Source organism: Antechinus flavipes, chromosome 3 (assembly GCF_016432865.1).
Source record: "Antechinus flavipes isolate AdamAnt ecotype Samford, QLD, Australia chromosome 3, AdamAnt_v2, whole genome shotgun sequence".
In the NCBI taxonomy this organism is placed as follows: Eukaryota; Metazoa; Chordata; class Mammalia; order Dasyuromorphia; family Dasyuridae; genus Antechinus; species Antechinus flavipes.
The window spans coordinates 450,441,761-450,465,192 of NC_067400.1; the positions used below are offsets into that span (position 1 = coordinate 450,441,761).

Below are 23,432 nucleotides of genomic sequence, written 5' to 3' on the forward strand. Positions count from 1 at the left end.
AAATGAGTGGGAAATCTCAATATGCAGACATATAAACATATAAAGAGAAGAAAATAAAGTTTTATGAGGAATTTATACAAGTATGAATTAAAAGATTGTTTGAGAAGAGAAGAATGATATCTACTATTAGTAGCATCTTGTTTCTTATCAGCCAAATTTCTGTTTACATTATGTAAGCAAAGATTTAGGTTAAGTCAAAGTCAAGCTATTTTAAATAAGTATGGTTTTAATATTGCATCAGAATCTCTATTTACTAAACAAGTCAAATTAGCAAGAAAATAGTCTTTCAATTATTTACCACCTACCTTTTTGTCCTCCATTTTGTCATTCTTTTATAATCCTCCTGATCCTTGGCCTGGTTTGGAAATACCTTCATTCCGATAAAGATTATAAATAGCCTACCTGGGGCCAAAGTATCTTAGGAGACAATGAGACCAAAGTCTCCCATAAGAGATTGCTTATGGGTTTTTCCACTTTTGTTTACTACTGACTTTTTAAAAGTTACTTCTCTTATGAGAATGTGTGTTATACAAATCTGCCTTGTCTTGTGTCATCACACTGTCCCTTTATTGTAAAATGCTTTTAACCCATTCCAGAATTCTTATGATGTGAGACACCTTACCCTTCTGTGAGGAGGAGGCTGGGAGGAGGGGGGTAGCTTTATTTTCCCAGCAGCCACTATGGGGGAAAAAATTAGGGCCAGGGGAGAAAGAATAAAATCTACTTTTCTTGGGCATATATACTAGATGTCTGGCTAGACTCCATGGCTATAATAGTGAATCTTTATTTCCCTGATGAAAAATGAGCTTCCCAAAGAGTTCTGAACTGATAAATTTTTGACAAACTTCTAAAAATTGGGAATCCCTTGTGTGTGTGTGTGTGTGTGTGTGTGTGTGTGTGTGTGTGTGTGTGTTATATATATATATATATAAAATCATCAACTTGTTTTAAATATTGTAATAGATAGACTTTCTATATTATCTACAAGATTTCTGGTGTAAAAAGCCTTTGCTTCCTGGAACATTTCTCAGAATGACTACTACTTGACATGGGTTCAGGTAGGGGAAAAAAAAAACAAACTAGGCTCTCTCTACTCAAATCAGGACATCTGTCAACTTAGTGTTAATATTTTCAGAAAAATAAAGTAACTTTAAAGATTTCTGGAGAAGCAAGTGGCAAAATTTAAACAAATGCATTGGCAAAATAGTCATCTTCTCTACTTAAATAATTCAGAATCCAGTCAAAAATGAGGTTTCTACTCATTTCTTTGGTGAACTTAAGGCACATCTGTATAGTTCTCATAAGGGGAAAAAGAATGTGTTTGGTTTTTTTCTTACAAAGATCTTTAAGAACATCTCATAATCTGTAAAGTAGCTATAGAAGTAGGTGCAGAAAATGTTATTTACATATGGGAAAACCCCAGAAGGTAAATGGCTGAATCAGAGTCCTCAGCTAAGGAACTGACACTATGGCTAATAATTCATGATTTGTAGGGGGTTGTAACATGGGGTTTGGGGGTAAGGGGAGGGTGCTATGTCCTGCTTAGGTTCTACTTCCTTTAAATATTTGGACTTTATTGTTTCTTTCACAAACATATTAATTCTCGAGTATACATATTTTTAAGTTACATAACATGTATTCTGCTGCCTGATCATGAAAGACATTCTAGACAATTAACTTTTTTTTTTTTTTTTTTTTTTCTGAGGCAGTTGGGGTTAAGTGACTTGCCCAGGGTCACACAGCCAGGAAATAGTAAGTGTCTGAGTCAAATTTGAACTCAGATCTTTCTGACTTTAGGCTGGTTCTCTATTCACTACACCAACTAGCTGCCCTGACCATTAACTTTTTAAAAATATGTGTTTAATTTTTTTCCCAAATCTTTTTGTAAATATTGCTCTTTTGTAAATATTGATCTGAGATATTGTTTTTTAATTTAATTTATTTTATTCTGAATTTAAGAAATAAAACAAACATATCCATAGCATAGTAGAAGAAAGAGGAAAAATTATTATATATGCAACTACAAATCTATAGGGTACAACTTGGTATTCCTTTCAAACATATATTTATCCTATGAGTTTCTTTTTTTCCCGTTTTCCCCTTCTACTCTATAGATGGCTCATTATTATGTTATAACCATTCTATATATACTTTTATTTATCAGTTCTTTCTCTGAATGTAGATAACATCTTCCTTCATATGTCTATAGTTAAATTGGATATTTGTAACAAAGTGACTTATTCACCCAATATTTTTCTTAAAACAATATTGTCATTACTGTATACAATGTTCTCTTCATCCTGATAATTTCACTTTTTATTATTTCATGTAAGCCTATACATGTTTCTCTAAGATCATTGAGTACATCATTTCTTAAAGCGCATATTCCATCACAATCATATACCACAATTTGTTCAGCCATTCCCCAACTAATGGGCATTCCCATGTTTTCTAGTTCTTTACCACCACAAAGAGAGCTGCTTATAAATACTCTCGGACATATAGATTCTTTCCCTTTTTTTAAATCATCATGACAAAATGACCTAGTAGTGGTATTACTGGGTCAAATAATATATAGTTTTATAATTATTTGAACATGATCTGGGACATTGTGAGAAACATCTAAATATTTCATAACTTGTTGAAATAATATAAACTGAAAGTCAAAAGTTTATGCTTAACAATACATGGTGTATGCTTCTTGCTGAGAAAATTGTAATTTTTGTTTCTCTATTCTGTAATTATTAATAATCACCTTAGTCAAGTCACTTCTCTGTCATTTTTCTTTTCTCTAAAAATAGAAGGTTAAATTAGATGACTTCTAAAGCCTTTTCATCTTTTTTGATTCAATATCACATATTTTGAAAAACTTGAGGAAAGTTAAAACTACTATTATTTACTGCAGCACTTTAATGCTTCTGAAATTTCATTTATGTGGATATTCTCTCCAACGGTACAGATTGCAACCTGTCCATGCCTTTTCATCACATCTTGTCTGTATTTTCTCCTAATGCCTCTATGCAAGATTCTAGGGCATGCTTCAAGATTTCTTGACATGAATATCAGTGGAGAACTTTGGTCATTTATCAAGCATTCCTTCCTCTTGTTACATAATTGACCCATCTTCTTTCAGGCATCTATCTCCCTGAAAATATCCTTTATATTCTTTCTCCTATACAAAACTTTATTGGTAATATTCTGTCAAGCTAGTCATGTCCACCCTATGTAAGAAAACCAGTGCCCTTTGGGTCACCTCAACTTTACTTCTTTAGAGACTGTAGTATTTCATGAAACATAAGTATATAATTTCATAAAATGAATACTAGTGTTTAAAAGATGGACCATCATTTCAGGGAGAAGCTTTGGTTCATTAAAAGTACAACAGACAGTAAATGTCTCAGCCAGATTTTAAACTCACATCCTTGAACTCTGTTAGTTTTCCTTTCCATTGTACCACTGTACTCTTGTCTCCTGTTGTATCATTCAAGGCAGAAGGGAAACCTTTCCCCTTTTTTACAGCAACCAGACTGTGTTAAGATCATAATTTCTCATGATTTTTCTTAATTACAAAGCCAAGTATAGAAAGCAGGATAAAGACATGTATATAGTGACAGGCCATATCAAGTCTAAAACTGAAGTAAAAATGTGTGTGTGTGTGTGTGTGTGTGTGTGTGTGTGATAGATATTTATATAGTATTGTAATTAATGTACTGTATGTCTATATGTGTGCATATATTTATATGCCTCAAGTGTGTCTCAAGTGATTGTTTCAGGTAAATTCAAATATTTAAATTTTTAATCACACTATATCTCTGAAACTGTCCTCAATATAATTATTAGAGCAAAACAGTTCCATAGACCATGTATTTATAAAGCAAGAACTTCTAAAACCATATGATTGAGATATACATATGTATATGTTTATATATTTATAAATACAACATAATGTACAAATATAAACATATATAATGCATGTATTGTATATACACAGAAATGAACACATATGTGTGTATATGATATTGTGTATATTGTATATATGCAAAAATGCACACATATGTGTGTGTGTGTGTGTGTGTGTGTGTGTGAAAATGTCAATTAGTATTTCCTGAGGTATACATGAGTTGGACCTAGGAAGTACTGAAAATATTTATGGAAGAAGGGGGTGAATGTACCAAAAATATGCCATCCAGAGATAATAATTGTGGCAAATGCTTTTAATTTCATGTAGGCAAGAAAATGAGTATTAGTTATTTAAAGCCAAGATCTGGTATCAAATTTTGTAGAAAAACAAAGAAATGCAATAGTGAGATCCTTGATATACTTAAAGATGCTATAAAAATGAAAAGCATAAAAAGCAAGAAGTTCAAAGAATGCAGATAGAAAGGGACTTTAGAAATAGATCAATTTAATCTAATGTCATTTTATAAAAGAAAAAAAAACCCTCATAATGCCAAGAGATCTAAGAAAATTAGAAAAAATGTGAATGATACAATAACTAAAGTACTTATCCATTTACTTATCCATTCACCCAAAGGGAGTATGACAAGTTGTAAAGATCTCAGTTAGAATTGCTCAAAGAGATGATTAGTTTTAGGAATAAAGTTCTTTTTTTTTTTTTTTTGATGAACAGAATGCTGAACTCTGTATTTATACTTATCTTTCAAAGTAAACTGGGGTGGAAATGTGTTTTTTAGATTACTAATAATGGGTTACAAAATATGATGCCTCTCTCATGACCCTTAAACAATGATCAACATCTAAAGTTCAAGGTCCTTGTGATCCCTCAAAAGTATACATGTAAAAAGTGTGTGGCAATACTGGATTTTTTACTTTTATTTTCAGTTCCAAATTTTCTCCCTCCCTCTAGTGCCTTCCCCATCCATTGATAAGGTGAAAAAATATGATGCGGCAATACTGGTGCTTCTTTAATATCAATCAATAGCGCAAAATTCATGCAGAAGTCACCCCATAAAATCAAAATATTTATTTTAATCTAAAAATTATGGAAGCATTAAAAAAAGATCTATATTATGCAAAAGAAATTAACTGTGGCCCTGGAAAGGTATTGTTTACCATGTTAGTGCTCCAGTTAATATTGTACTTTCTTTTGGATTAAAAAAAAAATTGATGCTTTATGTTTTTGTATCAGTCATTTATCGATGTATCATCCCACCATTGAATCATTCCTTGTAACAAAGAAAAGAAGTTCAACAAAACCAACAAGTACAATTTCCATTAATCTGACAGTACATGCCATATTTCATACCTGTAGTGCCTCATCTCTTTACTGAAGAGGGAGACATTTTATCATCTATTCTGTGGAACAAAGACTAGTTAGTTATTATCATGAATTAGCATTCAATTGTCTCTTAGTTTTTTGTTGTTATAGTAGTAGTTTATATTATTATAGGGATTGTTTATTGTTTTCCCGGATTTGCTTAATTTGTTCTGTATCACATAAGACAAGTATTCTAAATTCCTCATGTTTGTTCTTATATTAAATCATAATGTTACTATATTGTATATATAGGTCACAATTTATTAGCCATTTTCCAATTGATTGGTATCCATTTTATTTCCATCTTTTTGCTATAGAAGAAGATCTGTGATGAATGTTTTTTATGTGCCATATAAAAAAGATCTTTCTATTTGTTTTTGTCTTGGGATATGTATCTAGTAGTGAGAGTATCAAATGATATACAACTAAGTAGATTTTTGGGCATAATTTCATGCATTTCCAGATCAACTGGAACTAGAATTTCACATCACTAATACTACATTAATATGTCTATATTCTCACATTATCTATAACACTAATTTTTTCTTTTAACATTAATGGTCAGAAAGGTCTCTCACAGTTTTTAATCTATCAACTTTGTCACTTTAAAAGGTATGAGGTAAAATCTAAGAATTACCATGCTTTGCATTTATTTTTTATTTATAAATTTGGCACCATCTTTCATGTGGTTGCTGATACTTTTAATTTCTTCTTTTTAAAATTATTGATTTGTGTTTCTTAATCCATGATGCATTTTTTGCAAAATAATTTTGAACCAAAAATAGCATTACTATCTTGTCTACTCACTTATTAATCAAATCTGTATTCATCAAAATGACAAAGATTTGCCACTCCAGAAAGAATATGCTGAAGACCTAAATTGAATTTAAAATTAAAGTACCTGACTTCAAATCTCATTTCTGCTACTAATGATCTGGTTGACCTTGATGCTTAAATTCTCTGGGCCCCAGTTCATTTATAAAACAAAGATACTGGATTTGAAGGTCCCTAAAGTCCCTTCCAGCTTCATATAAAGAGAGAATCAAGTGAGCCTGTGGTTTTCAAGATAGTTCCCCAAATGGTCAAAATTGTTTTGAGTAATGTATTATCAAAAACAAAAGATTTCTCCAGTTTGAACACAAAGTTATAAACCCAAATTCCATAAATTGTGGCAGAGAAAGTAATCTCATTATCTGTAGGTAATGTATATGAATTCATTTCAATCAGTTTCTATTATTTTAGCTTAATTTCAGTTTCATCACTTTTTAGCCTTTGGTGAAAGAATATGAGATTTGGAATAAAAAGATCTGGGTTTAAATTTTGGCACTTTGACTAATGAGTTATTTAACTACAAACAAAGTCATTTAAACTCTCTAAGCCTCAATTCCTATTTTGTAAAAGAAGAATGATAAGACTTATATCTACTTAATAGAGTTGTGGCAAGTTTCAAATTGTGAAATGTATGTGAAAACAGTGCAATAATAAAGAACCCTTTATCAAGATCTTTGTAATCTAGGTATGGAGATAGAGCTAATAAACATGAAGTAATTAGAGAATATTTAAATGCTAAGCTATGAGCATTATTCTATTTTTTCTTTTCAGGACCTGGTGCAGGGCCATTGGCTATCCATGGTCTCATCAAAGCTTTCTGTCACAGGGGAATGAAGGAGAGGTTTCAACCAATACATTACAATTGAAGCTATGTGACAAAGGAGAGTTCAGTGACTGTAGATATAGATTTTGGAACAAAAAGAGCCAAGTAGTGGACTTGTCAGAAATAGAAGCCAAGATCAGAGGCTGGGGTTTCCAATCATGAAGATGAATGGGTTAGAAGAATAATGTCTAAACAAGGCTCAGAAATAAGAACACAACCAAATATAGGGAGGCTGGTAGGAGATAAGGACCAAGATTAATAAATTAAGGATCTTTTAACTAGGTAAATAATAGAGCACTGAGCTACACATGGAAAATTTCAGTTATCCAAAGTAATTTAGGCTTATGGACACATGCCCTGCTGTGGGCAATTCAGCACTCCTGTCCTCCAATTTTCATCTAAATTCCTTTTTGGCCCAAGAACTCCTGAGTCCACTAAACTTATATAGCTGAATTTATCCTTCATAATTTTAAAAACTGAGCTTCTGGTTAAAATATATTACTTCTTCATATTAGGAAGGTCTCCTAAATCTTTAACCTCAAAGGTCACCTTCATACTGGCACAAAAACCAGTCTTTAGAATTTAGTTATATTTGCTGATTTACCTTTCTGGTATGCAAATTCCCCAAATGCATATTTTCATAGATCATATAGAGTTCTGTGGTTGCTGGGAAAGTGTTAAGTAACCATTTCAATTTCAGCCTCTGTCTCAGGATTTCTATGTTTTCACTTTCAAACATATTGAGCATAAAATGGATTAACAACAAAGCTTTTGGTTTCATTTAGCACTGTGATTTGACAGTGACCCATAATTGTTAATTGAAACAGGAATGTCATATATTCATTTCTTTTGTTGTCTTCCCATTAGAGAAAGTGGGGAGCAGGGATCCTTAGGGAAATGCACAGACATTTTTCAAAAGGCCATTAAAAATCCATCATCTGAAATGTGTACTAACTCTAGTAATACATTGTTATTTACCTAGTAGAATGTAGCAGCATTAAGTACTTTTACAATCTATTAAAGGCATAATTTGTGTAATGTAATTTTGTATTTACCTAATAACCTATTGTCTAAAATTTCAATCCAACATAGATAAATATGTGGAACACACATTTTTCAATGGTTTGTAGTAGCTTAGATAAGAATACATGTTAACATACATTTTTTCAAAATATAAATTATAATGATATTAAACATCTCTAAATTTTGCAGCTCCAGACATCCACTTATTTTTTTCTTCTTTCAGTGAATATAAAATATAGTGTCCTTTGAAATTCTGAGGATAAGATTGATATATTCCAGTGTCCTATAGCTAGAATGTTGCCCCTAATTAGGAAAGGAGCATTATGATTTGAGGGGAGAGACCATTGTGCCAATGCCTTTAAATCTTATTATCAAGTTAGACTATCCAGTAGAAATGAACATTTTCTCCTAGTTGCTTGATTTATTAAAAGACGGAACCTTGAGAAGTATTTTATAAGCCTGACCTCTTTTTTAAGGGTAAGCTTTTGTTAAAAATAATAAAAACAGTACCAAATATAAATGCCTGGGAATATTGGGCTAAGCAGGAGTCTATTAAAAAACAAGATTGTGGTTACTTTCCAAATAGAAGAAAGAAAACTTGTGATGAACTGAATAATTATAAGTTTATGATTTGTACCCTGCTGTATAATTTAGTAGGTTTGTTTTTAATCTTCAATTCATTTAAAACTCGCCAGCCTTTGTTACTGCACAGCAGGGTACTAAATAAGGGTCTTAACAGACACAGAAAGCAGAACAGTCAGACCTACAAGGAATGAAGAGGCAAAACAAATAAGTAGTCTGCTGCTGCAATTGGCAGTAGGGGTAAGTAGGGACAGACACCAACAATAGAGGACTTCCATTTCAGTAAGTGTAGAGTTTGAAGAAACTGCTTTAGTGAACAGAGACTGACAACAGTTAGCTGTCTACCACTGACAACCAAGCATGTATACACTAAGTATAATTTGATTTTCATGTTAGAAGAGAAGATATATAAGGTGAAGGAACACTCTCTATTCTCCAACATATCAAGGATAATGAAGCATATCCCTGTAAGATTGAAGAAAAGACCTTGAAAGAAAATAAGAAAAAATGCTAAATCAGAGTTATTAAGATCTTGAAAAGTCAGGGGGGGAAATGTCCTATTTGTTTTTCCTTGCATATGATATCCTATTTTTGCATTATATGTTTTTGTACAGGTTCTTTACAATGCTTCCTCACTTAGAATTTCTTGTTTCCTTCAAAGGTCTATAAAAGTGCCACTTCCCAAATGAAGTCCTTCTTGATCTTATAATTGCTGTTTGTTATCCCCCTACATAAAATCCCATCATGTTACTTTTTAAATGGAAAAGCAGAATAAGATACTTATAGCTTATTGTGCTTGAAAGAGTCATCCCAGTTTCCAACCTGATTTAAAGATACTACTCACTCTCCCTTCTGTCCACTCTAGAACTCTAGATAATTTCCTTTTTAAAAAATATTTGAACTAGGCACTTGAAACAATTCACTCCTCCTACCTCTCCTTTCTCCTCCTCTCTTTCTAATACATACCATGGCATTATTTATTTCCATTAGGAAGATCACCTAAACCTTTGATTCTTATGGTAATCTTGACAAAAACCAATCTTTAAAGTTTAGTTGCATTTGTTAGGCAGACCCCTTGCTTCTATTTTTACTCTTATGTTATTTTTCATAATTGCTTTCTGACTAGCCCAGATAATAGATAATAACCTTCAAAATAATAACCAAATAATAATCTTGTAGCCTATAAATATTTATTTCTCATGTTATATTGACTTGTTTATTTTTATAATATCTCTGAGACTACACATCAAAGGATCTACATATATATGTTTTTCTTAGTAAGGTTTTGAAAGTATTTCCTACATTTCTCAAGGAGGAATATATGCTCAGGTTTTCAGGCTAGGTGTTCAAATTGATTTCTTTTGCTTTTTAGCATATTCCTTTCCAGTCTTGTCTTTCACTTCTAATTGAGAATAAGTAGTCCTTTATGATTCAACTGATATTCACTAATGTGAATTGTCTACTTTTAGCTACTTATAAGTTTCTTTCTTAAATAATGAAGTGCTGGAACTTAAAACTGTATCCCTCTTCTGACTCTTGCTACTTATATGATTTTAGGAATTTCTGATTCTTATTTTTCTGATCTATTTGGTTCTGAGTTTCTATCCATCTCTAAGCCTGTGATCCTAAAATATTTGTGAATGAATTAAACTATGACATTCCTTAACAGTTACTCATGGATTCTACTACTCTGTACTTAGTCTTCTGTCACCAATGATTTGGGGAAATTTTCTTGTAAATTTCCCAAAACATAACCTTTAGTATTTTTGTTTCATTAGGCTTTTCAAGGAGGTCAGTAATGTTTAGCTTGTCTGACTGAGCTTTGTCTTTAAGATCCTAAATTTTATAGAAACTTTAAGTTCTCTTCCAATTGAGCTCTCTTTTTATTTCAAACCAATATTTTGTTTTTGTTTCAACTCTGTATTTTTGTGTTTGGACTCTGCCTTTTTGTTTCTTTCATATGTTTCCCACTGTCCTAAACCTTCAATTGGGCAGCTAGGTGGCACAAAGGGATGGAAAATTGGGCTTGTATTTAAGAAAATTCACTTTGATGAGTTCAAATCTGGCCTCAAATACTAACTATGTGACACTGGTTAGGTCACTTAACCCTGTTTGCCTCAGTTTCCTCATCTGTAAAATGAGCTAAAGAAAGGAAAAGCAAACCACTCTTTGCTAAGAAAATCCCAACTGGAGTCATGAAAAACAGAACCTATCTGAAACATCTCAACAACAACCAATATTCAATTCTTATCAGTCATTTTGAATTCCTTTTTAGAGCTCTAAACTCCATCGAAATTTCATTCTTTATTTCTTCCTTTAATTCTTTTATGAAATGAGTATCCACACTAGAGATTTTTATACTTGTTTTATTCACATTTCTGGATGTCAAGTTGTTATATAATTTCTTTCCTCTAGATGTTTCTCCTTGATTTCCTTTTCCTGGTTGTATTTATTCATTAAAAAGATTGTAGCTAGGAAAAGCATAAGTTAGAGTAGTTAGAGCACTGCATCTGGAATTGAGAAGATCAAGTTCAAATCTGGATTCATATCTTTATGAAATATATGACTCTAGGCATTTAAATTATTTCCAACATACTTCAGATTCCTTGACTGTAACATGGGGATAATAATAATACCTATCTCCCAGGTTATCATGAGGATAAAATTAAATAATATTTATGAAGCACTTTGTAAAATTCATGTGCTATATAAGTGCTAGCTATTATTATATTGAGGTCATTTTTGTATTTATTTATTTCTTAAGCATATACTAGTTTTTTCTGCAAGATTTTCCATTTATTCATCTTTTAACTGTCCTCTCTATTTTATGTTGTCCCTTTAACACATTTCCTGCTATTTTGAAGTGATAATGGAGAGCTGGGCTTAGGCATGACCACTCATTTAGCCATTTTGCTAAAAGTCCTCATGTTTTCAGTAGACAATATACTATTAACAAAGGTTAATATGAAAGATATAATTGTGGGTGATCATAATTTTCCCACATAAAAAATATAGCTCTATGTTGACTGTTGGATTGAAGAATCATCTTAGTTTTGCTAAGACAAGCTACTCTCCAAGGTAGCCAAAGTACAGATCAGGACATACCTCATTTCTTGGCTGTATAATACATGTCTATATAAGGTACAAAGTAGACATACACCAGTCTGTTTATTAAATACTAATAGAGTGGAATTTTGATAAGAGAATGGAGATTAGGGTTTGTCATGCCTCTTGATGATTTTTTTATGCAGAGAAATATTGCTGAGAAAGGATATCAAGTTCACAACCTTGTAGAAAAAGGTCAAGGTTAGAAGATCCATGCACACATTACAAAGCTAGAATCTAATTCTTGAGACTCATAATTAGTAGTTTTTATCTGATTCAAACTATGTAAAAATATGAGCTTGTAACTCATAATTTTTATTATAATTAATTTTGAATTATAAACATTAGCAATGTTACTTTCAAGATCATAATAACCTTAACATAAATTATATTTGTGATTTTTAATTTCAGAGAAAGAAAGAACTTTTTGGAGATCCAGAATTTCATAATGGTGAGAGGACATAATATGGATAATTACAATTACCAAGCCAACCAGAAATAAATTCTATTCAAGGTGCCAGAATCTAATGGATGAAATTTATTGGAATGGAAACTAAATTTGTTGAAGAGAAGCAGGTACCCTCTTTTTCTGTGCTTGCCAACAATCCAAGGCCATCAAAAGATACAAATAATGGAGGATCAGATAGCCATCTTGGAATGCCTATCATTCCTTGGCAATCTGAATCTCATCCAAAAGATCTTTGCTCTATTCCACAGATACCAAAGCAAAATCATTCATCCTCAGCATACATTCAGGTGCCCAGCTATCTGGATATTACTAATGAATCTAAGAAACATTTCTTTAGGGATTCACTATATCCTACTTCAACTACAGCTGAAGATTATTTTTTTCCTCTCAGGATACGCCCCTCATTACAGCTTTCAAATGAGAAATCTGATGATAAAGTAGAAATTGTTCCTGGAATATATATCATTAAGCAAAAACCCAGCACAATCACTTTTTCCAACAATGAATGTTTAACCCCTGCCATTGACAGTGACCTCCACATCTGTAGAATCATTGATACAGAAATTTCTTCATATGAATCTGTGGAAGAAGTAGAGGAAGGGAATGATGAAGCTTTCCCACAGCTGCCACTCTTGGAGACATTTTTAAGAGATATTCAAACAAGAGAAGTCCCCCATAGCAAACAAGAGGCACTTGGATTTATGAAGGAAAAACATGCTTTTAATGAAGGTAGTTCCTGTAAACATTTGGGGAAAGAACCAAACAAAGAGGAAAACAAAGAAAAAGCAATCAGTAAGATGGTAAGTTGAATTCACACCTCATCATAAAAACAGTGATTCTCATAATTATTTAGCTGATACCTCATGTAGAGTTTTGTTTTGATTTATGTCCAGATTTGAACTTGATGCTATAACACAAGGGGAAAATGAAAACAGTTTATTAGTATTTTGCTGTTGCATAAAGAATAAAAATAGATAAATAAATAAACAAAAAGAAAAAAAGAATAAAAATAGATGATTAACTTTAAGGTAATTCATTCAACTCAACACAAACTTATTAAGGTACTTATAATGACTCAATCAAGTCAAAGTGTTTTTTAAATTGGGATTCAAAGTATTGTATGAAGGAACCATAGCCAAGGTTTTATCTGATTAATTTATAGAGGATGAAATTAGCTTGATTTCACAATATCCTTAGCATTTTGAGAAGGAATAAAGCAATCAAATGGTAGAAGTCTCCAAAGGTTGATGATTAGCAGGCTAGGAAAGATGGAAGATTAGCTGAGGTAAAGTATACTAGAATCATAGTTAGCAAGTCATTTAACTAGTGGTTGTTGGACATAAAGTTAACTACAGAAATAAATAAAAAGAATAGACAGACTAAGAGATTAAGAAGAAGCCAAGGACCAGACATCATGATTACAAGGAAGAGGAGGCTTATCATAAATTAGAATGGAAAGAGAGAGAAAAGTGCAAAGATTGATAATTGTGGTCAAAGAGTTAAATTGATCTTGGAAGTACAGTTCTATGAGTTGAACTCTATATCTAGATCTCCACCTGCTTCTTGGACTTTTCCACTTAGATGCATCAAAAGAAATCTCAAATTCAAAATATCCTAAGCTGAATTTATTATCTCCCTTATAATTTCCCTGTATAAACTGATGGCACTTCCAAGTCACATAGGTTCAAAATCTCAGTCATCTTGAACTCTGACCCCTCAACCTACCCAGGTAAAAACAATCAGATGTTAGTTTTCTGTCAATTTTATCATGTTCTGTCAACATCCTATTTTTGTGCTATTTTTGCTATTTTTGCTTTCTTAATGCTATTTTTGTTTTCTTAAAAACCAAATGTCAGTATCCTATCAGCCTCTTATTACTGTTCAATTGGACTTTTGTGATAACATCCTAATTGGTCTCTATGTCTGCAATTTAACCCCTTTTCTTCTCACAAGTGTCAAAACAATGTTCTTAATATACAGGTCTGATTATATCATTTAACTATTCTAAAACCATCAGGGGTTTCCTGTTTCCAAAGCTACCAGCCCTATAGGATAAAACACAGATTCCTTCTCTTGGTTTTCAAGACTCTTTACACTTATACCCAACCAAAGAGTCAGAAATAACTTTAAATCAACTTAATAACAACCAACCTTTCATTTCATATTACTGCCTTCATGCATTCTACACCCCAACAGAGTATACACCCTATAGATTTTATGCCATCTCCTATCTTCATGCAGTTTTTAGACTGACTCGTATGGTTGGAGTGAACTTCCCTTTCAATTTCTTCTGCTAAAATCTTTCTTTGTCTTTAAGAATCAGTTCTCAGGCTATTTTTATGAAGTCTTTCATGATTTCTCAGATTAAAGCATTGTTTTCTTAGATTTTTCTAAAATATTTTATCTCTCCTTTATAACGTAAGTTTGTGGTTGAAATAAAAAAAAAATCATGGGATCTTAAGGAGGTTGAAGAATTGTGTAGTCAGGATGTTAGATAGGTCTTTAACATGAATATTACTAATATTATATAACCAGCTCTCAATCATGCTTCACATAGACCCTAGACATTTTGCCATCATGCTGCCTCATGCATAAAGTTCCCTTCTCCCTCCAAATTTTCATCTTTTGCTCTAGAAATAATCAAATCAATAATACTACTGCTATTAGAAAAGGTATGATAATATTTAATTCTTCAGTTCTAATCATAATTGCTGATTTCCCGCTCCCTGTATTGTCTCTTCTTGTTAGAACAATAAGTTCCTTAAGAGTCAGAGTTATCTTACCGTTATTTTGTATCCCTAGTATCTAGCACAGTATCTGACACATAATAAACACATAAATGCTTACTCATTCATTCATTTGGGTAGCTAGGGAGGCATCCAGACTAAAGGAATAGTATAAACCAAGGCCAGAGATGGGCATGAAGACAGCATGGGTATCAGTGACACTAGAGATCTGACTAGAAAGGAAGGGGTTTGTGGAGAAATGGAAGGTAAATTTAGATCACTAACTATGGCCAAACGAGGTATGGTCTAAAAAAAGTGGGAGAGTAGTCTGGATTTGATGTGTCAAAAAGTGAGATCTTACACAAGAGAATAATATTTATTTAATTTGTGTGTTCTGAGACTCTAGAAAAATTAGGGGGGCAGTGGAATGTAGAAGGGATAGGGAGGAGTACAGTCAGTTCATTTAGGAGACTATTACAGTGATCAAGGTATAAGGAGATAATAACCAGCACAAGAAGAGTGTTGACATAGAGTGTGGAAAAGAAAGAATAAATTCAAGAGGTAGATTATTTTTGAGACAGTTTTTTTTTTTTTTAAATATATTACTTGGGAGCAAATCTTACATGTGACATGAAGGAAAGTAAAAACTAAAAAGATAATTCCAAGATTTCTATTTTAGAAACTGGACAAATAGTTCTATAGAATATTGGGAATGGGAACTGCCTTAGGAGAAAGGCAATGAGTTCTGTGTTGATATGTCAGGTCTGAGATGGTAGCAGGATACCCAAATAAAGATTTCCAGTAAAGTTACAGTTTTCTTAACTTTTGCTGTTATTCAGTCTTTTTTCAGCTGTGTCTCACTCTTCGTGACTTCATTTGGGTTTCTTTCTTCTTCTTTTTTTTTTTTTTTTTTTTTTTTTTGGCAAAGATACTGAAGTAGTTTGCTATTTCCTTTTCCAACTCATTTTACAGATGAGGAAATTGAGGCAAATGGGTTAAGTGACTATTACTAGGCTGTAAGCTCCTTATCTGGTGATAAAATTATATATAGAATGATGATATATATATAGATATATAAAATGTACATAATGTATATAAATAATGTACATAAAACTCTCTGGGAGGGTGTCTCATGCTCCCACTAGCCTATGACTTTTTTATAATTTATCAATTATATATCATATGATATAAAGTATGAAAACACTTCGCAGTTTTTAAAGCATGATCTAAATGTTATCCAATCTTTTTATTTCCCTCTTCCCATTAGTGTCCAGCATAATACTCTACCCATAGTAGGTACTTAATAAAAATTTGTGGTACTATACAAGACTATAACATTTTTGAATGCTAGGTCCAAGTCTTATTTTTTTTTTTTTGTATGTCTCACAGCATTTAGCACTATGCCTTATACATAGTTACTCAAAAATGTAGAATAAATGAATGAATGAATGAAATCTCTTATCTTTGCTTGTGGCAACAGTAAGCGAGAAATGCCCATTCATCCTTGGTATTTATGTTCAGATTGACAATTGGATTAACAATAAAGCTTTAAGTAGTGTTTCTGTTAGATATTGAGATTCAGTTCCATAATAATGTACTAAGAGTGGATGAACATAGTCATGATATAACTCTCTGATAAATAGACATAATAAAACCTGTTAGAGATCACAAATATTCTGACTCCTGCTAGTGGCTGCCCTTTGCCTGCCAAAATGGCTGCTGAGCACTGGGTCATATTATTTGAGATATAGATATAGAGAAAGATATAAAAGATATATATGTGTATAAAATACACACACACACACACACACACACACACGCGCGCACACACACATCTTTCAGAACTCTGAAGTAGTCAAATGTTTCACTGTAACTCTTTAATTTTAAGGTCCATCTTTGACTAGAGAAATTATATGACACCTAGACCACAGGCACAAGTTAGTTTTTCTTAAGAGGAGTAGTGTGACATAGTGGATAGCACGAGAAATTTAAAGTCAGCAAGACAAAGGTTCAAAACTCACCTTAAACACTTAATAGTCATGTGAACCTAAGTAAGTTACTCAACAGCTATAAAATGAGGTATAATAAAAGCACTTATTTCACAGAATTTTTGTGATAAGCAAGTGAAAACACATATAAAAACCTATTGTCCCACATAAATGTGGATTTTCTTTTGCATATTCCCCTATATTATGAACTTTACTGGAAAAAATGGAAAGGTAGGAAGTGACCAGATGATGAATGACTTTAAATGCCAAAGAATTTTATATTTGATCATTGCAGTAATATGAAATAATTGGAGTTTGTTGGATAGTGGGAGAGGAGAAGAGAGGAGAGTTGTTCATGGTCAGAGCTACACTTTGGAAAAATGACCTAGACCACTGAGTGGAGGCAGAATTAAAAGTTACAAATATGAGGCAAAGATAACAATGAGAAGACTATTGTAATAATCCAGGGTAGAATTGATGGCCTAGGATGGTGGCAATATGAATGGAGAGAAATAGATGCATATAGAATATATGGGTTGTAAAATAAAAACAACAAAAATTGACAATTCTTGCTTTTGTTGGAAATACTAAAATTTACATTTATTACCCTGAATATTAGTTTATTTATTCCCCTACCATATAGGCAATATGGTATAATGGGTAGAGAGTTGAATTTGAATTTGAAGTCAGAATATCTGGATCCAAAATCTAACTACCACTGCTACCAGGGTAACCTCAGATAAAGTTCCTTATGAGACTCAGTTTCCTTATCTCTAAAATGATGCTGTTTTACCATTTGGCCCCAAAAAAGATTCCTCACAGTTCTAAATGTGTGATACTTAATATTTTTTAAATGACATTAAAATTCTGTTATGTATTGAAGTAATTCTTCCTTTAAAGCACTAACAGAGTTTTGAACTAGTCATTTAATACCTAAGGCACAGAAAGATAAGGGGAAAGTTTGTATGTGTATTATTAATATTCCCCCTACCTTCATTCTATAAGTTTTCTGTGCCAACGGCGAAATAAACTCAATCTTCATTCAACTAATTAGGAAGTATCTAATTTGCACACAGGGCTGTTCTTGGACTAGTCTATTCCCACTCTGTTAAATTCATAAAACCTATTTCTCTAGAGGGGATAGTAGTTATTAGTAGTCATAAAAATGTATAAGACAGATTTACAGGAACCCTGAATTCCCTGCCTTAACATATCATTAGAATAATTCTGGACAAAAATAAGACTCAAATGTATTTTTCATTCAAACTGCTCTGAATTTGAATTATATGGTTAATAAATCTTTTTTGGAATATAAGTTACCAATTCTCACCAGGGTGAAAGTGAACTAAATTTAAATTCAATAAATCATGGGAGACCTTACAAAATATGCCAAATAGACATCTTGCTACATTTATTGCATTCACTATTCACTTTGATTTGTGTATTGACTCTTTCTTATTCATCCAATGGCTCTAGAAATCAGTTCCTGTTCATATCATGAGCATTGACTGACAGGTACAGTATAGGGACCAACAGAAAAAAAATCTTTCAACCACATCTGAATTAGATCATAATAGAAATGAGTTTGATAGTCCTTCATAGTATCATATTAAGAACAAACAAACAAAGCTACCCTGCTTTTTCTTTTCCCCAGCTCAAGAATATACAAGAAAAATTTTGAACTTACCATCTTCTATTTTTATTTAACAAATTGTCCTAACAATGTTTTGGAGAAAATATTTTAAATTACATGTTATACTGATTAGACATATATAAGATAGGCTTTTCCTTTCTTGCAACAGTTCGATTCCTTAGCTAATCAGTGGTCGTACCAGATATTCATGCTGGGACTCTCATAGCAATTGAATGTGATCTCCTTAACAACAAGCTGCAAATTCTCATTTTTGTATTGATTCCCAGTAAGCACCAAAATGGAACACTGGGAGATGCCATAGGAAAACATTATTTTAATAAAGGGGTCATGTAGTAGAAACATTAGAGATAATGAAAGTTAACTTTGCTCAGAGTAAGGTAGCAAGAGGATTGATGAGTTGAAGGAGTGTTATTTTATTTGCTAAATATGTAAAATATTATTCTTATACAAATATATATACTAATATACAAATAAAATATTATTCTTATACAAATACAGCATTTCTTTTTTTAAAAAAAATTGAAATGCAAGCCATTTTCCAAAGGATATGAACAGACAAGCTTTAGATTAAGAAATTAAAACCATTTCTAGTCATATGAAAAGATTCACTAAATCACTATTGATCAGAAAAATGCAAATTAAAACAACTCTGAGATACTACTACTCATCTCTCAGATTGGCTAAGATGACAGGAAAACATAATGATGAATGTTGGAGGGGATATGGGAAAACTGGGACACTAATACATTGTTGGTGGAATTGTGAGTGGATCTGGCCATTCTGGAGAGCAATTTGGAACTATGCTCAAAAAATTATCAAATTGTGCCTACTCTTTGATTCAGCAGTGTTTCTACTAGACCTATATCCCAAAGAGATCTAAAAGGAGGAAAAGGGACAGACCCACAAGATGTTTGTGGCAGTCCTTTTTTGTAGTGACAAGAAACTGAAAACTGAGTGGATGCCTATTAGTTGGAGAATGGCTGAATAAGTTATGGTATATGAATGTTATAGAATATTATTGTACTATAAGAAATGATCAGGAAGATGGTTTTTAGAGAGACTTGATGAACTGATATTAAGTGCAAAACCATTGTATATGGCAACAGCAAATGATAACGTCTATGTGGAACTTAAGGTATAAAGGGGAGATTTTTGGGAGACATATCAGGCAGATGGTATTCTATATGACAGATCTTTAAATCTGGGAAAATATTTACCCAATGTCTCCAACTTTTCTCTAGATTAAAAATTCTCATTTGTTTTAGCTATGTCAAACACAATACAGGTGTGAGATCCTTTGTGACTATTCTGGTCATCTTCCTTTGGGTATACTATAATTTATTACACTATAATACAATTTTTCTGTAGAACTGAAGCAAATGCTCCAGATAGGATCTGATCAATGTAGGACAGAGTGGTGTCTAACCTTCCTTATAGTGATACTTTGTTTCTCTTAATGAAGTCTAAAATTGCAGTAGAAATTATCTCTCCGCAGTCTATCCTTGAAAAGTAGCTCTCCAGTACCCTAAAATAGGGAAAGTCCTCTAGGAAATGAAAGATGTCATCCATGGAGGATTTATACAAGGACAAAGACAAAGAATTACATGATATTAAAAAAAAATAACATTGCCATCTACACTAACTGAAGGGAGATGGTGATGAGATCATATTTACACTGAATTACTAAAGTATAAGATGACACCACCTTTTATTGGCAATCACATCACATTTGACTCCTAGTGAGATTATAATAAAGTGAATGCCTAAGAGTTTTTGTAGGAAAAGTTATTAATTATTCAATACTCTAATCACACACCTTCAGTTGGCTACCAAATACCTAGCTACTTTAATATCCATTGGTATGAGGTCTTAGTTGCTATCCTTGATTGTTTCTCTCTTTTTAAAAATTATTATAAGCTTAATCATAACAAACATTAACAGTTCACTGTGCTCAGATGGCTAAAAATGAGGATTTCATATGAAACTTCTGTTGGAAAATTTTTTGATACATATTGAATTTGAACAGAGTAGTAATAAAATAATTATATTCAATCAGATCAATTTAGCATGTCAGTCATGCCTGAAAATGTATCTCATTTATAACTCTCATCTGCTATCTCTAATTACAAGACATTTATTCCTATTCACTTTGACTTTGTCAGTTTCAGTATTCTCCTTAGGCCTACTAAGATCTTTTTGAATTTTGGATATTATGTATTAACTACCAGTTTTGTGTCACCTTCAGATCTGATTTTGTTGGTACCTAAGTCTTTTATCCAAATCACTGGCAAAAATTCTAAACAAATACTCAACCCTATAGCTTTCCAACAATAACTCCCTCTCCCCTAATCTATTCATTATTTGATACACTTTTAAGTTTAGTCTCACAATTGACTATCTATATGCCTAATTTATTGTCCATCCCACATTACTTTTCTTTGTCCTTGCTAAAATTCAGATACAAAATGTCTAAAGCATTTTCTTTATTGACCAGTCTTAGACAAAATAAAGTTCATTTGTCCTAAAATTCTTGGTTAATGTAAACTGAGTCCTTATAATCATTATTTCCCCTTCTAAATGGAATTAAAGTAATCCATTTTAGAATTTTCTTAAAAATCAGAGCTCATTACACTGTAATTTTTCACAAAACATCTTTTTTTTGGAAAATGGAGACACTTATCCATCTCCAGTCTTCCAATGTTTTCTCCAGGACCTTTCAAAGTTTAATGACAGCTCTTCATAACCACGTTTATTTAGAAATCTTGCAATGTAATGTGTCTAGTCTTGAATATCTTTTGAAACAATCTATTCATTTCCTGAGAAGGAAAGCAAGCACTATAAAGTCTTATGATGTCTTATTATTAATCATCCATATATGCCCTAAGAAAATCCTAAATCAATTTTTTTTTCATTTACAGATTGCTGGGTGTTTGACTTTTTAAAAACAAACAATTAAAAAATGCCAATATTAATTTTCACTATCTTGTTGAGGAGAGTTAGTTATTTTTAGCAATGGGTAATTCATACGCATGTGTCCAATGAAAGCAACACTGTTATGATTATTTGGGGGCATTGCCCAGTTGAAGTTTGGGGAGCATATGTAAACACTTTGACATGAATGTAACTTTTACAGGTACACTAATCTAGAAATTTGATCATCATGCTGAGTGTTTTATCCAAACGGTTTATAAAAATATTGAACAAAACAGCAGCAAAAGCTTAACTCTATAGCTTTCCATCAATGACTCCCTCTGCTCTTTCCAGGATAATAAGCTATTCGTTATTCAATACTCTAACCACATACTTTCAATTGATTACCCAAATACCTAGCTACTTTAATATCCATGGGTATGAGGTCCCAGTTGCTAAAAATTTATAGAGAAATAATTTATGAATGCCTCCTCTCACTATAATCTCAACATTTTGCCTGGCCTCTACTCAGACATCAGTAACTGTGTAGCATGAAAAGAAGATGCCTAATACTATAGTTATTTCTAGTAACTAGTGACAAAATGACTGTTAAGAAGGCCCTTAATGTATGAGGGATAGCAACAAGAGGGATTATCAATCTTAAAAGTACAAAAAGAGAAAGAGTGCTTTAAACTAAAAACCAGAAGAAAAACAATGTGCCTAGGAAAGATTTAGATTAATTTAGGTCCTGCTTCATTGTCTGGGATAGAAGTCTCAAACAAACTTAGAGCAATCAGTTAATGAGCAACTGTACATTAAATTGGGCAAAGGCTAAATATAATAAGGGGCCTATAAGGCAAGTCAAAATAAATGAATGCCTCTATATCAGGAGTTTTTAATATTTTTTGTATTGTGGAATTCTTTGGCAGTCTAGTAAAGTCTGTGGATCCCTTCCCAGAATGTTTTTAAATGCATAGGATTTCAAATGAAACTAATTAATGATGAAATACAGTTATCATCATAATAAAAAAAAAAGTTGAATCCCAATTAAGAGCCCTTTTTACATCCATGCTAGAAGCCTAGATAATACAGCAGGTTGGCATCCAAGTGAGAATCTTATTAGAATTAATACCAATTTTGCCATCTATCTCAGAGACTGAGTGGGATAACCAATGCAATGAGCTTTCAAATTCCAAACTAAGTAAGGGCAGAAAGACACCATGAAAAAGGGGAATAATCTTGTATATGAAAGATAAACACTAAAAAGTGAAAAGCCTCTGTGGGTGTATAGTTCACACTTCTGAAATCCTTATGCAGTTGAAACTAGTCCCTAAAGTATGGACTGCAGGAGTTAGTTGGTCAACAAGCATATGTTGTCTATTATGTGCTATATACAATGATAACTCTTGGGGATACCAAGAAGAACAAAACAGTCCCTATTCTTGCTGAGCTCACAATCTAATGGTGTGAAAATTATATATAAACAAGAAATATACAGGATAAATGGAAGATGATAAACAGAGGGAAGGCAATAAGATTGAAGATAACTGAAAAGGCTTCTTGGAAAAGGTGGTAATTTAGTGGAATCTAAAGGAAATCAGGGACTCTACGAGGCAGAAAAGAGGAAAGAGATAATTCTAAAAACAAAGAGACAGTCAGTGAAATTACATGGAATTGGGAGATGGAGTGTCCTATGTGTGGAATGGCAAGGAATCTGATGTCACCAGACTGTAGAGTGGGATAAAGGGGAGCAAATTAAGAAAAGATTGTAAGGAGAGGAAGAAGCCAGATTATGAAGGGCTTTAAAACCAAACAGGGGATTTTATATGTGATCATGGGCATAATATGAAGCCATTGGAGTTCATTGAATAGGAGGGTAACATGATTAGACCTCTGCTTTAGGAAGATAAATTTGACAGTTGAGTGGAGGATGGATTGTAGTGAAGAGAGACTTGAGCTGGGGAGACAACACAAAAAATAACCAAATCAGCAGGTTATGGCAACAATCCATCAAGGGCCCACACCAGGATGGTGGCAGTGTCA

General features: G+C 32.5%; 1 protein-coding gene across 1 annotated transcript in view; it reads left to right on the forward strand.

The window, feature by feature from the left end:
- The first annotated feature begins 12,058 nt into the window (after nucleotides 1–12,058).
- Nucleotides 12,059–23,432, forward strand: part of LOC127557311 (uncharacterized) — a 184,822-nt gene continuing 173,448 nt past the window's right edge. Inside the window, exon 1 of the mRNA XM_051990676.1 lies at nucleotides 12,059–12,911. Within this exon, the coding sequence (XP_051846636.1) occupies nucleotides 12,174–12,911 (738 nt within the window). The 5' untranslated portion in view covers nucleotides 12,059–12,173. The remainder of the gene's footprint in view (nucleotides 12,912–23,432) is intronic.